This window comes from Urocampus carinirostris, chromosome 8, assembly GCF_059441175.1.
Source record: "Urocampus carinirostris isolate Australia breed hairy pipefish chromosome 8, RoL_Ucar_1.0, whole genome shotgun sequence".
NCBI classification, from domain to species: domain Eukaryota; kingdom Metazoa; phylum Chordata; class Actinopteri; order Syngnathiformes; family Syngnathidae; genus Urocampus; species Urocampus carinirostris.
The window spans coordinates 45,630,459-45,645,505 of record NC_142356.1 but is presented as its reverse complement, the minus strand read 5'-3'; the positions used below and the strand labels follow the sequence as shown (position 1 = coordinate 45,645,505).

Below are 15,047 nucleotides of genomic sequence, written 5' to 3'. Positions count from 1 at the left end.
GTCTCACAAGGGCCAATAAGTTTATGATTGTTTTCATTAATAAGGTCGTTGACAAGTAAAGCTTTGGAGGCTAGTGATCTAATATTCAGAAGGCCAAGCTTCAGCACTGTGGACTGAGCTGAGCACTTTCCCGAGTTTTGAACCTTATGGTTACCTTGGTGGTAACCTCCACAGGATTATACTGCCAGTCCTGCGTCTTGTGCTTTGCATGGCGGCAGATGCGGCCCGAATTCCATACCACAGGAATATTGTTGACAGGTGGAGTAGCAGGATGACTAGTGGTAGAAAATAATGTTATTTCTTCTCCCTCCTCACCTAACAAGGGAAAATCAGAGGTAAGAAGCACAGAAGAAGATGCTATTGAACACAGTACAGTTCAGGGTGTGTGGTTCAGGCAATGGAACGCTCTAAACTACAAAAACTATGTGAATCTAGCATAGCGCTAGTTAGCCCTAGCAATACAGACTCCACACCCGTGATCACAGGTTCACTCAGGTTCATCACCTGTGACCTGGCCTGCACTAGTGTACCCTGTCATGGAAGGCTTAAACAGTAATATATTTTTAGAAAGAGTGAGAGCACCTTCCCAGTTAGGGTGAAGGCCGTTTCTCCTAAGCAGGTCAGGTCGGCCCCAGAAAGCAGGCCAGTTATCCACATACCTAAATCCCTGCTGACTACAGAAACTTGCCAGCCACCGGTTTAGTGAGACTAGTCTGCTAAACCTCTCATCATTGCCTCTCGCAGGCAAGGGGCCAGAGACAATTACAGATGCAGAGTCATCTTTCTGGCGAGATTACAGGTCCTAGCAATATTTTCCTTTGTAATCTCAGATTGCCTCATTTTAGTATCATTAGAGCCGACGTGAATGACTATATCAGTGTAGCTAGCCCTGTCCTGGTGTCTAGATTTGCATGTCAGCTCCCTCAAATTAGCCTCAATGTCGGGTGCTCTGGCCCCAGATATACACATAATCGTGGCTGGGGTGCTAATCTTTATGTTACGGGTGATGGAGTCACCTATAACTAGGGTGCGGGCTCCAGTAGACCGGGGTGGAGTGGGACTAGCTAGGGGGCTGAACTTATTATGTGACTGGATTGGCTAACCTCGATTAGCATGCCGTTTAGGGCTAATGCTAACCGGACTAGCAGGTTCGCTACAACCCACGCTAGCAGTGGTGTCCGCGGCACCTAACATTTTCCTTTTAAACTGCTCTAGCTCGGGGACACGTCCCTCTAGAAGGGCTATTTTGTGTCTGTCTGTCCGTCAATCTTTGTATATGTCTGTCAATCTATGTGCCTGTCCATCCGTCCGTCCGTCTGTCCATCTGTCTTTCTATCTGTCTGTCTTTCTATCTGTCTGTCTAGCAGCCAGCCAGCCAGCCAGCCAGCCAGCCAGTCTATCCATCTATCTACATACACATATGGAGCACTTATAAACTTAAATAAAATATTTTACCTCAAAAGTGCTAAATGTTGGTCTTTTTGGTCAAATATTTTTTCAGTACAAATTGCTTGGACAAAAAAAAAAGGGAACATTTTGGACGGAACTCAGAAATGGAAAGGGAAATCTTTGTGTCATTTTAAGCCCGAGACAAAATGATTGCGGAGTGTCTTTGCTGTGATAGTGTGATTCTTAGCTCCTACAGTTTTTTTAAACTATTTTAGGGGATTGGCCTAAATGTGAGCGTATATCAGACCTGGGCACTCCGGTCCTGGAGGGGCATACGTCCTGCCAGATTTTGAAGTTTGCTCTTCTTTAACTCAGGTGATACAAATTATAACCTCGTTAGCAAGCTAGCAAGTGCTCGTTAACGATACTGGTGATTGGAATCCCCTGTATTGGATCAGAGAAACCTCAAAAATCATGCAGAACATATGGCCCTCCAGGACCGGAGTGCCCAGGTCTGGCGTACATTGACGTTGGTGAATTTTTCATCTGCGTTAACAAACGCATTTTGTAGAATACGATCGCACTTTATTGTTTGAATAAACACGTTATATAGACTAGGATCTCCCAATTGTTATGATTAGCTCACTTTATTTTTTAAAATAGCGTATTATATAGAATACGATCGCTTTTGTCGGAAGTGTACATTTACAATTGTAACTTTTGCATCCGCGTTGACGGACGCAATTTGTAGAATACAATAGCGCTTTATTGTTTAAATAAACGCGTTATATTGACAAGGATCTCCCAATTGTTATAATTAGCTCGCTTTATTGTTTTAATAAGCGTTTTATATAGAATACGATCGCTTTTGTTGGAAGCGCAGCAGAATGCGCGTTCACGCGAAGGGGGGGAGGAATTTGCACAGGAGTCGGATTTGGGCACAACAACTGCCGCCTACTTAATGAGTGCCCTCCGGTGGCGTTTTTTCGGCAATGCAGCTACCATTGGAAATACATCCAGCCGTTGAAAATGAACGGAAGCCGATTTAATGACTGTCTCCAGTGGCGTTTTTGCGGCAATGCAGCTACCATTGGAAATACAATGAGCCGTTGGATATGAACAGCCACCGATTTAATGAGTGCCCTCCGGTGGCGTTTTTGGGAGAATGCAACTACCATTGGAAATACTTCGTGCCGTTGGAAATGAACCGCCGCCGATTTAATGAGTGCTCTCCGGTGGCGTTTTGGGGGCAATGAAGCCACCATTGGAAATATGTCAAGCTGTTCGAAATGAACAGCCGCCGATTTAATGAGTTCCCTCCGGTGGCGTTCTTGCGGCAATTTAGCTACCATTGGAAATACATCGAGCTGTTCGAAATGAACAGCCCCCGATTTAATGAGTGCCCTCCGGTGGCGTTCATGCGGCAATGCACTTACCATTGGAAATACATCGAGCCGTTGGAAATGAACGGCCGCCGATTTAATGAGTGCCCACCGGTGGCGTTTTTGCGGCAATTAAGTCACCATTGGAAATACGTCAAGCTGTTCGAAATGAACAGCTGCCGATTTAATGAGTTCCCTCCGGGGGCGTTTTTGCGGCAATGCAGCTACCATTGGAAATACATCCAGCCGTTGAAAATGAACGGAAGCCGATTTAATGACTGTCTCCGGTGGCGTTTTTGCGGCAATGCAGCTACCATTGGAAATACAATGAGCCGTTGGATATGAACAGCCACCGATTTAATGAATGCCCTCCGGTGGCGTCTTTGGGGCAATGCAACTACCATTGGAAATACTTCGTGCCGTTGGAAATGAACGGCCGCCGAATAAATGTGTGCCCTCGGTGGCGTTTTTGAGGAAATGCAGCTACCAATGGAAATACAATGAGCTGTTGGAAATGAACGTCCGCCGATTTAATGAAATCCCTCCGGTGGCGTTTTTGGGGCAATGAAGCCACCATTGGAAATACGTCAAGCTGTTCGAAATGAACAGCCGCCGATTTAATGAGTGCCCTCCGGTGGCATTCTTGCAGCAATGCACTTAGCATTGGAAATACATCGAGCCGTTGGAAATGAATAGCCGCCGATTTAATGAGATCCCTCCGGTCGCTTTTTGCGGCAATGCAACAACCATTGGAAATACATCAAGCTGTTGGAAATGAACGGCAGCCGATTTAATGAATGTCTCCGCTTGCGTTTTTGCAGCAATGCAGCTACCATTGGAAATACAATGAATCATTGGAAATGAACGGTCACCAATTTAATGAGTTCCCTCCAGTAGCGTTTTTGGGGCAATGCAGCACCCATTGGAACTACATCGAGCCGTTGGAAATGAACGGCAGCCGATTTAATGAGTGTCTCCGGTTGCGTTTTTGCAGCAATGCAGCTACCATTGGAAATACAATGAGCAGTTGGAAATGAACGGCCGCCTATTTAATGAATGCCCTCGATGGCGTTTTTGCAGCAAGGCAGCTACCATTGGAAATACATCCGCCCATTGGAAATGAACAGCCGCCGATTTAATGAGTACCCTCCGGTGGCGTTTTTGCAGCAATGCAGCTACCATTGGAAATACATCAAGCCGTTCGAAATGAACAGCCGCAGATTTAATGAGCGCCCAGGTGGCGTATTTGCGGCAATGCAACTACCATTGGAACTACATCCAGCCGTTGGAAATGAACGGCCGCCGATTAAAAGGTGTGCCCTCCAGTGGCATTTTTGCGGCAATGCAGCTACCGTTGGAAATACATCCAGCCATTCGAAATGAACGGCCGCTGATTTAATGAGTGCCCTCCGGTGGCGTTTTTGCGGCAATGCAGCTACAATACATCCAGCTGTTCGAAATGAACAGCCGCCGATTTAATGAGTGCCCTCCGGTGGCATTCTTGCAGCAATGCACTTAGCATTGGAAATACATCGAGCCGTTGGAAATGAACGGCCGCCGATTTAATGAGATCCCTCCGGTCGCTTTTTGCGGCAATGCAACTACCATTGGAAATAGAATAGAATAGAATAGAACATACCTTTATTGTCATTGCTACAAATGGGCTAACAAATACATCAAGCTGTTGGAAATGAACAGCAGCCGATTTAATGAGTGTCTCCGGTTGCGTTTTTGCAGCAATGCAGCTACCATTGGAAATACAATGAGTCATTGGAAATGAACGGTCGCCAATTTAACGAGTTCCCTCCAGTGGCGTTTTTGGGGCAATGCAGCACCCATTGGAACTACATCGAGCCGTTGGAAATGAACGGCAGCCGATTTAATGAGTGTCTCCGGTTGCGTGTTTGCAGCAATGCAGCTACCATTGGAAATACAATGAGAAGTTGGAAATGAACGGCCGCCTATTTAATGAATGCCCTCGATGGCGTTTTTGCAGCAAGGCAGCTACCATTGGAAATACATCCGCCCATTGGAAATGAACAGCCGCCGATTTAATGAGTACCCTCCGGTGGCGTTTTTGCAGCAATGCAGCTACCATTGGAAATACATCAAGCCGTTCGAAATGAACAGCGCCCAGGTGGCGTTTTTGCGGCAATGCAACTACCATTGGAAATACATCCAGCCGTTGGAAATGAACGGCAACCGATTTAATGTGTCCCCTCAGTTGGCGTTTTTGTGGCAATGCATCTACCATTGGAAAGACATTGAGCCGTTGGAAATTAACGGCCACCGATTTAATGAGTGCCCTCCGGTGGCATTTTTGCGGCAATGCAGCTACCATTGGAAATACATCCAGCCGTTGGAAATGAACAGCCGCCGATTTAATGAGTGCCCTCCGGTGGCATTTTTGCGGTGTTGTGGAAAATAGACTTGCATTTGTAGAATAGAGTTGCATACATTTAGAAATGTAGAAAGACTTGCTTACATTGCTTACAGTAGTGAGGGAATGTTGACATCATTCGAGAAGATCCTTGGCAAGACAGTTGAGTTTCCCTAAAAGGGCATGAGACCTGCAAGGCCCTTCTTCAAGGACTCTCTGAGCAAACTGAGGCGAACAACATGTCCTAATAAGGGTACGACAGCATCTTCCTTGTTGATTACTGAGGACTAGGGCCGCTTATGGGTTGTACTCAAACTGAAGCTATAAAAGCATTGTTATGTCTGGAGTTCTCTGAGTTCTTTTGGGATGACGAAATAAAAGGCTCCCCCTCGTGGCTGGTTTCCGATGTACTTAATTCAATCACGAAAGAAGACTTAAAAGATTATCTAACCTACATTTTCTCCTACAGCGGCAATGAAGCTAGCATTGGTAATACATCCAGCCGTTCGAAATGAACGGCTGCCGATTTAACGAATGCCCTCCGGTGGCGTTTTTGCGGCAATGCAGCTACCATTGGAAATACATCCAGCCGTTCGAAATGAATGGCCGCTGACTTAAAGAGTGCCTACCAGTGGCGTTGTTGGGGCAATGCAGCTACCATTGAAAATACATTGAGCCGTTGGAAATGAACGGCCACCGATTTAATGAGTTCCCTCCGGTGGCGTTTTTGCGGCAATGCAGCTACCCATCGGAAATACATTGAATTGTTGGAAATGAACGCCTGCCAATTCAATGAGTGCCCTCCGGTGGCGTTTTTGCGGCAATTCAGCCAGCATTGGAAATACATCGAGCCATTCAAAATGAAGGGCCGCCGATTTAATGACTGCCCCCCGGTGGCGTTTTAGCGGCAATGCAGCTACCATTGGAAATACATCGAACCTTTGGAAATGAAAGGCGGCCGATTTAATGAGTGCCCTCTGGTGGCGTTTTTGCGGCAATGCAGCTACCATTGGAAAAACATTGAGCCGTTGGAAATGAACGGCCGCCAATTTAATGAATGCCCTCGGTGGCGTTTTTGCGGGAATGCAGCTAACATTGGAAATACATTCAGCCGTTGGAAATGAAGGCCCACCGATTTAATGAGAACCCTCCGGTGGCGTTTTTGCGGCAATGCAGCTACCATTGAAAATACATCCAGCCAATCGAAATGAACGGCTGCCGATTTAATGAATGCCCTTCGGTGGCGTTTTTGCCGCAATGCATCTACCATTGGAAATACATCCAGCTGTTCGAAATGAATGGCCGCTGACTTAAAGAGTGCCCTCCGGTGGCGTTGTTGGGGCAATGCAGCTACCATTGGAAATACATCCAGCCGTTCGAAATGAATGGCCGCTGACTTAAAGAGTGCCCTCCAGTGGCGTTGTTGGGGAAATGCAGCTACCATTGAAAATACATTGAGCCGTTGGAAATGAACGGCCGCCAATTTAATGAGTTCCCTCCGGTGGCGTTTTTGCGGCAATGCTGCTACGATTGGGAATACATTGAATTGTTGGAAATGAACGCCTGCCAATTCAATGAGTGCCCTCGGTGGCGTTTTTGCAGCAATTCAGCCACCATAGGAAATATATCCAGCCATTCAAAATGAACGGCCGCCAATTTAATGAGTGCCCCTCGGTGGCGTTTTTTGCGGCAATGCAGCTACCGTTGGAAACACATTGAGCCGTTGGAAATGAACGGCTGCCAATTTAGAAATGCCCTTGGTGGCGTTTTTGCGGCAATGCAGCTAACATTGGAAATACATTCAGCCGTTGGAAATGAACGGCCACCGATTTATGAGTGCCCTCCGGTGGCGTTTTTGCGGCAATGCAGCTAGCATTGGAAATCCATCCAGCCATTCGAAATGAACGGCCGCCAATTTAATGAGTGCCCTCAGTTTGCGTTTTTGCAGCAATGCAGCTACCATTGGAAATACATTGAGCCGTTGGAAATTACCGGCCACCGATTTAATGAGTGCCCTCCGGTGAAGTTTTTGCGGCAATGCAGCTACCATTGGAAGTACATCCCGCCGCTTGAAATGAACGCCCGCCGATTTAATGAGTGCCCTCCGGTGGTGTTTTTGCGGCAATGCAGCTACCATTGGAAGTACATCCCGCCGTTCGAAATGAACAACCGCCGATTTAATGAGTGCCCTCCGGTGGCATTAAGCGGCAATGCAGCTACCAACTGAAATACCTCCAGCCGTTTAAATGAACGGCAGCCAATTGAATGAGAGCCCCCTGGTGGCATTTTTGTGGCAATGCAGCTACCATTGGAAACACATTGAGCCGTTCGAAAAGAAAGGCGACCGATTTAATGAGTGCCCTCAGGTGGCGTCTTTGCGGCAATGCAGCTACCATGGAAATACATCCAGCCATTCGAAATGAACGGCCACCAATTTAATGAGTGCCCTCAGTTTGCGTTTTTGCGGCAATGCAGCTACCCTTGGAAATACATTGAGCCGTCGGAAATCAACGGCCACCGATTTAATGAGTGCCCTCCGGTGGCGTTTTTGCGGCAATGCAGCTACCATTGGAAGTACATCCCGCCGCTTGAGATGAACGCCCGCCGATTTAATGAGTGCCCTCCGGTGGCGTTTTTGCGGCAATGCAGCTACGATTGGAAGTACATCCAGCCGTTCGAAATGAACAACCGCCGATTTAATGAGTGCCCTCCGGTGGCATTATGCGGCAATGCAGCTACCAACTGAAATACCTCCAGCCGTTCGGAATGAACGGCAGCCAATTGAATGAGTGCCCTCGGTGGCGTTTTTGCGGCAATTATGCCACCATTGGAAATACATCCAGCCATTCAAAATAAACGGCCGCCGATTTAATGAGTGCCCCCCGGTGGCGTTGTTGCTGCAATGCAGCTACCATTGGAAACACATTGAGCCGTTCGAAAAGAACGGCGACCGATTTAATGAGTGCCCTGAGGTGGCGTCTTTGCGGCAATGCAGCTACCATTGGAAATACATCCAGCCATTCGAAATGAACGGCCGCCAATTTAATGAGTGCCCTCAGTTTGAGTTTTTGCAGCAATGCAGCTACCATTGGAAATACATTGAGCCGTTGGAAATTACCGGCCACCGATTTAATGAGTGCCCTCCGGTGAAGTTTTTGCGGCAATGCAGCTACCATTGGAAGTACATCCCGCCGCTTGAAATGAACGCCCGCCGATTTAATGAGCTCCCTCCGGTGGCGTTTTGGCGGCAATGCAGCTACCATTGGAAGTACATCCCGCCGTTCGAAATGAACAACCGCCGATTTAATGAGTGCCCTCCGGTGGCATTAAGCGGCAATGCAGCTACCAACTGAAATACCTCCAGCCGTTTAAATGAACGGCAGCCAATTGAATGAGAGCCCCCTGATGGCATTTTTGTGGCAATGCAGCTACCATTGGAAACACATTGAGCCGTTCGAAAAGAAAGGCGACCGATTTAATGAGTGCCCTCAGGTGGCGTCTTTGCGGCAATGCAGCTACCATGGAAATACATCCAGCCATTCGAAATGAACGGCCACCAATTTAATGAGTGCCCTCAGTTTGCGTTTTTGCGGCAATGCAGCTACCCTTGGAAATACATTGAGCCGTTGGAAATCAACGGCCACCGATTTAATGAGTGCCCTCCGGTGGCGTTTTTGCGGCAATGCAGCTACCATTGGAAGTACATCCCGCCGCTTGAAATGAACGCCCGCCGATTTAATGAGTGCCCTCCGGTGGCGTTTTTGCGGCAATGCAGCTACCATTGGAAGTACATCCCGCCGTTCGAAATGAACAACCGCCGATTTAATGAGTGCCCTCCGGTGGCATTATGCGGCAATGCAGCTACCAACTGAAATACCTCCAGCCGTTCGGAATGAACGGCAGCCAATTGAATGAGTGCCCCCTGGTGGCATTTTTGTGGCAATGCAGTTACCATTGGAAATACATTGAGCCGTTGGAAATGAACGCCCACCGATTTAATGACTGCTCTCTGGTGGCGTTTTTGCGGCAATGCAGCTACCATTGGAAATACATCCAGCCATTGGAAATGAACAACCTCCAATTTAATGAGTGCCCTCCGGTGGCATTTTGCGGCAATGCAGCTACCAACTGAAATACATCCAGCCGTTCGAAATGAACGGCAGCCAATTGAATGAGTGCCCCCCGGTGGCGTTTTTGTGGCAATGCAGCTACCATTGGAAATACATTGAGTCGTTGGAAATGACCGGCCGCCGATTTAATGAGTTCCCTCCGGTGGCGTTTTTGCGGCAATGCAGATACCATTGGAAATACATTGAATTGTTGGAAATGAACGCCTGCCTATTTAATGAGTGCCCTCAGTGGCGTTTTTGCGGCAATTCAGCCACCATTGGAAATACATCCAGCCATTCAAAATAAACGGCCGCCAATTTAATGAGTGTCCCCCGGTGGCGTCTTTGCGGCAATGCAGCTACCATTGGAAATACATCCAGCCATTCGAAATGAACGGCCGCCAATTTAATGAGTGCCCTCAGTTTGCGTTTTTGCAGCAATGCAGCTACCATTGGAAATACATTGAGCCGTTGGAAATTACCGGCCACCGATTTAATGAGTGCCCTCCGGTGAAGTTTTTGCGGCAATGCAGCTACCATTGGAAGTACATCCCGCCGCTTGAAATGAACGCCCGCCGATTTAATGAGTGCCCTCCGGTGGCGTTTTTGCGGCAATGCAGCTACCATTGGAAGTACATCCCGCCGTTCGAAATGAACAACCGCCGATTTAATGAGTGCCCTCCGGTGGCATTAAGCGGCAATGCAGCTACCAACTGAAATACCTCCAGCCGTTTAAATGAACGGCAGCCAATTGAATGAGAGCCCCCTGGTGGCATTTTTGTGGCAATGCAGCTACCATTGGAAACACATTGAGCCGTTCGAAAAGAAAGGCGACCGATTTAATGAGTGCCCTCAGGTGGCGTCTTTGCGGCAATGCAGCTACCATGGAAATACATCCAGCCATTCGAAATGAACGGCCACCAATTTAATGAGTGCCCTCAGTTTGCGTTTTTGCGGCAATGCAGCTACCCTTGGAAATACATTGAGCCGTCGGAAATCAACGGCCACCGATTTAATGAGTGCCCTCCGGTGGCGTTTTTGCGGCAATGCAGCTACCATTGGAAGTACATCCCGCCGCTTGAAATGAACGCCCGCCGATTTAATGAGTGCCCTCCGGTGGCGTTTTTGCGGCAATGCAGCTACGATTGGAAGTACATCCAGCCGTTCGAAATGAACAACCGCCGATTTAATGAGTGCCCTCCGGTGGCATTATGCGGCAATGCAGCTACCAACTGAAATACCTCCAGCCGTTCGGAATGAACGGCAGCCAATTGAATGAGTGCCCCCTGGTGGCATTTTTGTGGCAATGCAGTTACCATTGGAAATACATTGAGCCGTTGGAAATGAACGCCCACCGATTTAATGACTGCTCTCTGGTGGCGTTTTTGCGGCAATGCAGCTACCATTGGAAATACATCCAGCCATTGGAAATGAACAACCTCCAATTTAATGAGTGCCCTCCGGTGGCATTTTGCGGCAATGCAGCTACCAACTGAAATACATCCAGCCGTTCGAAATGAACGGCAGCCAATTGAATGAGTGCCCCCCGGTGGCGTTTTTGTGGCAATGCAGCTACCATTGGAAATACATTGAGTCGTTGGAAATGACCGGCCGCCGATTTAATGAGTTCCCTCCGGTGGCGTTTTTGCGGCAATGCAGATACCATTGGAAATACATTGAATTGTTGGAAATGAACGCCTGCCTATTTAATGAGTGCCCTCAGTGGCGTTTTTGCGGCAATTCAGCCACCATTGGAAATACATCCAGCCATTCAAAATAAACGGCCGCCGATTTAATGAGTGCCCCCCGGTGGCGTTGTTGCGGCAATGCAGCTACCATTGGAAACACATTGAGCCGTTCGAAAAGAATGGCGATCGATTTAATGAGTGCCCTCAGTTTGCGTTTTTGCGGCAATGCAGCTACCATTGGAAATACATTGAGCCGTTGGAAATTAACGGCCACCGATTTAATGAGTGCCCTCCGGTGAAGTTTTTGCGGCAATGCAGCTACCATTGGAAGTACATCCCGCCGCTTGAAATGAACGCCCGCCGATTTAATGAGTGCCCTCCGGTGGCGTTTTTGCGGCAATGCAGCTAGCACTGGAAGTACATCACGCCGTTCGAAATGAACAACCGCCGATTTAATGAGTGCCCTCCGGTGGCAATAAGCGGCAATGCAGCTACCAACTGAAATACCTCCAGCCGTTCGAAATGAACGGCAGCCAATTGAATGAGAGGCCCCTGGTGGCATTTTTGTGGCAAAGCAGCTACCATTGGAAATACATTGAGCTGTTGGAAATGAACGCCCACCGATTTAATGAGTGCTCGCTGGTGGCGTTTTTGCGCTAATGCAGCTACTATTGGAAATACATTCAGCCGTTCGAAAGGAACGTTTGCCGATTTAATGATTAATCTCCGGTGGTGTTTTTGCGGCAATGCAGCTACCATTGGAAATACATCCAGCCGCTCGAAATGAATAGCCGCTGACCTAAAGAGTGCCCTCCGGTGGCGTTGTTGGGGCAATGCTGCTACCATTGGAAATATATCTAACCTTTGGAAATGAAAGGCGGCCGATTTAATCAGTGCCCTCCGGTGGCATTTTTGCGGCAATGCAGCTACCATTGGAAATACATTGAGCCGTTGGAAATGAACGGCCGCCAATTTAATAGATGCCCTCGTTGGCGTTTTTGCGGCAATGCAGCTAACATTGGAAATACATTCAGCTTTTGGAAATGAATGCCCACCGATTTAATGAGAACGCTCCGGTGGCGTTTTTGCGGCAATGCAGCTACCATTGGAAACACATCCAGCCATTCAAAATGAACTGCCGCCGATTTTTATTAGTGCCCCCGGTGGCGTTTTTGTGGCAATGCAGCTACCATTGGAAATACATCCAGCCGTTTGAAATGAACGGCTGCCGATTTAATAGTGCCTCCGGTGGTGTTTTTGTTGCAATGCAGCTACCATTGGAAATATATCGAGCCTTTGGAAATGAAAGGCGGCCGATTTAATGAGTGCCCTCCGGTGGCGTTTTTGCGGCAATGCAGCTACCATTGGAAATACATTGAGCCGTTGGAAATGAACGGCCGCCGATTTAATGAGTGCCCCCCGGTGGCCTTGTTGCGGCAATGCAGCTATCATTGGAAGCACATTGAGCCGTTGGAAATCAATGACAGCCAATTAAATAAATGCCCTCCGTTGCGTTTTTGCGGCAATTCAGCTACCATTGGAAATACATCCAGCCGTCGGAAATGAACAACCGTCGATTTAATGAGTACCCTCAGGTGGCGTTTTTGCGGCAATGCAGCTACCATTGGAAATACATCCAGCCGTTGGAAATGAACAACCGCCAATTTAATGAGTGCCCTCAGGTGGCGTTTTTGCGGCAATGCAGCTACCATTGGAAGTACATCCCGCCGTTCGAAATGAACAACCGCCGATTTAATGAGTGCCCTCCGGTGGCATTTTGCGGCAATGCAGCTACCAACTGATATACCTCCAGCCGTTCGAAATGAACGGCAGCCAATTGAATGAGTGCCCCCAGTGAAGTTTTTGTGGCAATGCAGCTACCATTGGAAATACATTGAACCGTTGGAAATGAACGCCCACTCATTTAATGAGTGCTCTCCGGTGGCATTTTTGCAGCAATGCAGCTACCATTGGAAATACATCCAGCCGTTTGAAACCGAACAGCCGCCTATTTAATGAGTGCCCTCCGATGGCGTTTTTGCGGCAATGCAGCTGCCATTGAAAATACATTGAGCCGTAGGAAATGAACGTCTGCCGACTTATGAGCTCCCTCAGGTAGCGTTTTTGCGGCAATGTAGCTACCATCTGAAATACATCCAGCCATTCGAAATGAACGTCTACCGATTTAATGGGTCCCCTTAGTTGGCGTTTTTGGGGCAATGCAGCTACCATTGGAAATACATTGAGCCGTTGGAAATGAACGCCCACCGATTTAATGAGTGCTCTCTGGTGGCGTTTTTGCGGCAATGCGGCTACCATTGGAAGTAAATCCCGCCGTTCGAAATGAACAACCGCCGATTTAATGAGTGCCCTCCGGTGGCATTAAGCGGCAATGCAGCTAACAACTGAAATACCTCCAGCCGTTCGAAATGAACGGCAGCCAATTGAATGAGAGCCCCCTGGTGGCATTTTTGTGGCAATGCAGCTACCATTGGAAATACATTGAGCCGTTGGAAATGAACGCCCACCGATTTAATGAGTGCTCTCTGGTGGCGTTTTTGCGCTAATGCAGCTACTATTGGAAATACATTCAGCCGTTCGAAAGGAACGGCTGCCGATTTAATGATTAATCTCCGGTGGTGTTTTTGCGGCAATGCAGCTACCATTGGAAATACATCCAGCCGCTCGAAATGAATAGCCGCTGACCTAAAGAGTGCCCTCCGGTGGCGTTGTTGGGGCAATGCTGCTACCATTGGAAATATATCTAACCTTTGGAAATGAAAGGCGGCCGATTTAATCAGTGCCCTCCGGTGGCATTTTTGCGGCAATGCAGCTACCATTGGAAATACAGTGAGCCGTTGGAAATGAACGGCCGCCAATTTAATAGATGCCCTCGTTGGCGTTTTTGCGGCAATGCAGCTAACATTGGAAATACATTCAGCTTTTGGAAATGAATGCCCACCGATTTAATGAGAACCCTCCGGTGGCGTTTTTGAGGCAATGCAGCTACCATTGGAAACACATCCAGCCATTCAAAATGAACTGCCGCCGATTTAATGAGTGCCCCCGGTGGCGTTTTTGCGGCCATGCAGCTACCATTGGAAATACATCCAGCCGTTTGAAATGAACGACTGCCGATTTAATAGTGCCTCCGGTGGTGTTTTTGTTGCAATGCAGCTACCATTGAAAATATATCGAGCCTTTGGAAATGAAAGGCGGCCGATTTAATGAGTGCCCTCCGGTGGCGTTTTTGCGGCAATGCAGCTACCATTGGAAATACATTGAGCCGTTGGAAATGAACGGCCGCCGATTTAATGAGTGCCCCCCGGTGGCCTTGTTGCGGCAATGCAGCTATCATTGGAAACACATTGAGCCGTTGGAAATCAATGACAGCCAATTAAATAAATGCCCTCCGTTGCGTTTTTGCTGCAATGCAGCTACCATTGGAAATACATCCAGCCTTTCGAAATGAACGGCCGCCAATTTAATGAGTGCCCTCCGGTTGCGTTTTTGCGGCAATTCATCTACCATTGGAAATACATCCAGCCGTCGGAAATGAACAACCGTCGATTTAATGAGTACCCTCAGGTGGCGTTTTTGCGGCAATGCAGCTACCATTGGAAATACATCCAGCCGTTGGAAATGAACAACCGCCAATTTAATGAGTGCCCTCAGGTGGCGTTTTTGCGGCAATGCAGCTACCATTGTAAGTACATCCCGCCGTTCGAAATGAACAACCGCCGATTTAAGAGTGCCCTCCGGTGGCATTTTGCGGCAATGCAGCTAACAACTGATATACCTCCAGCCGTTCGAAATGAACGGCAGCCAATTGAATGAGTGCCCCCCGGTGAAGTTTTTGTGGCAATGCAGCTACCATTGGAAATACATTGAACCGTTGGAAATGAACGCCCACTGATTTAATGAGTGCTCTCCGGTGGCATTTTTGCAGCAATGCAGCTACCATTGGAAATACATCCAGCCGTTTGAAACCGAACAGCCGCCTATTTAATGAGTGCCCTCCGATGGCGTTTTTGCGGCGATGCAGCTACCATTGAAAATACATTGAGCCGTAGGAAATGAACGTCTGCCGACTTATTAG

The 15,047-nt window shown here is 48.0% G+C and overlaps 1 protein-coding gene across 2 annotated transcripts in view; it reads right to left on the bottom strand.

The window, feature by feature from the left end:
* The window catches only part of LOC148362011 (uncharacterized), a 45,996-nt gene that overhangs the window by 14,785 nt on the left and 16,164 nt on the right, over positions 1–15,047 (bottom strand). For both annotated transcript variants that reach the window (XM_088342883.1, XM_088342884.1), the window contains exon 2: positions 155–315. In XM_088342883.1, coding sequence (XP_088199009.1) covers positions 155–315 — 161 coding nt within the window. The remainder of the gene's footprint in view (positions 1–154; positions 316–15,047) is intronic.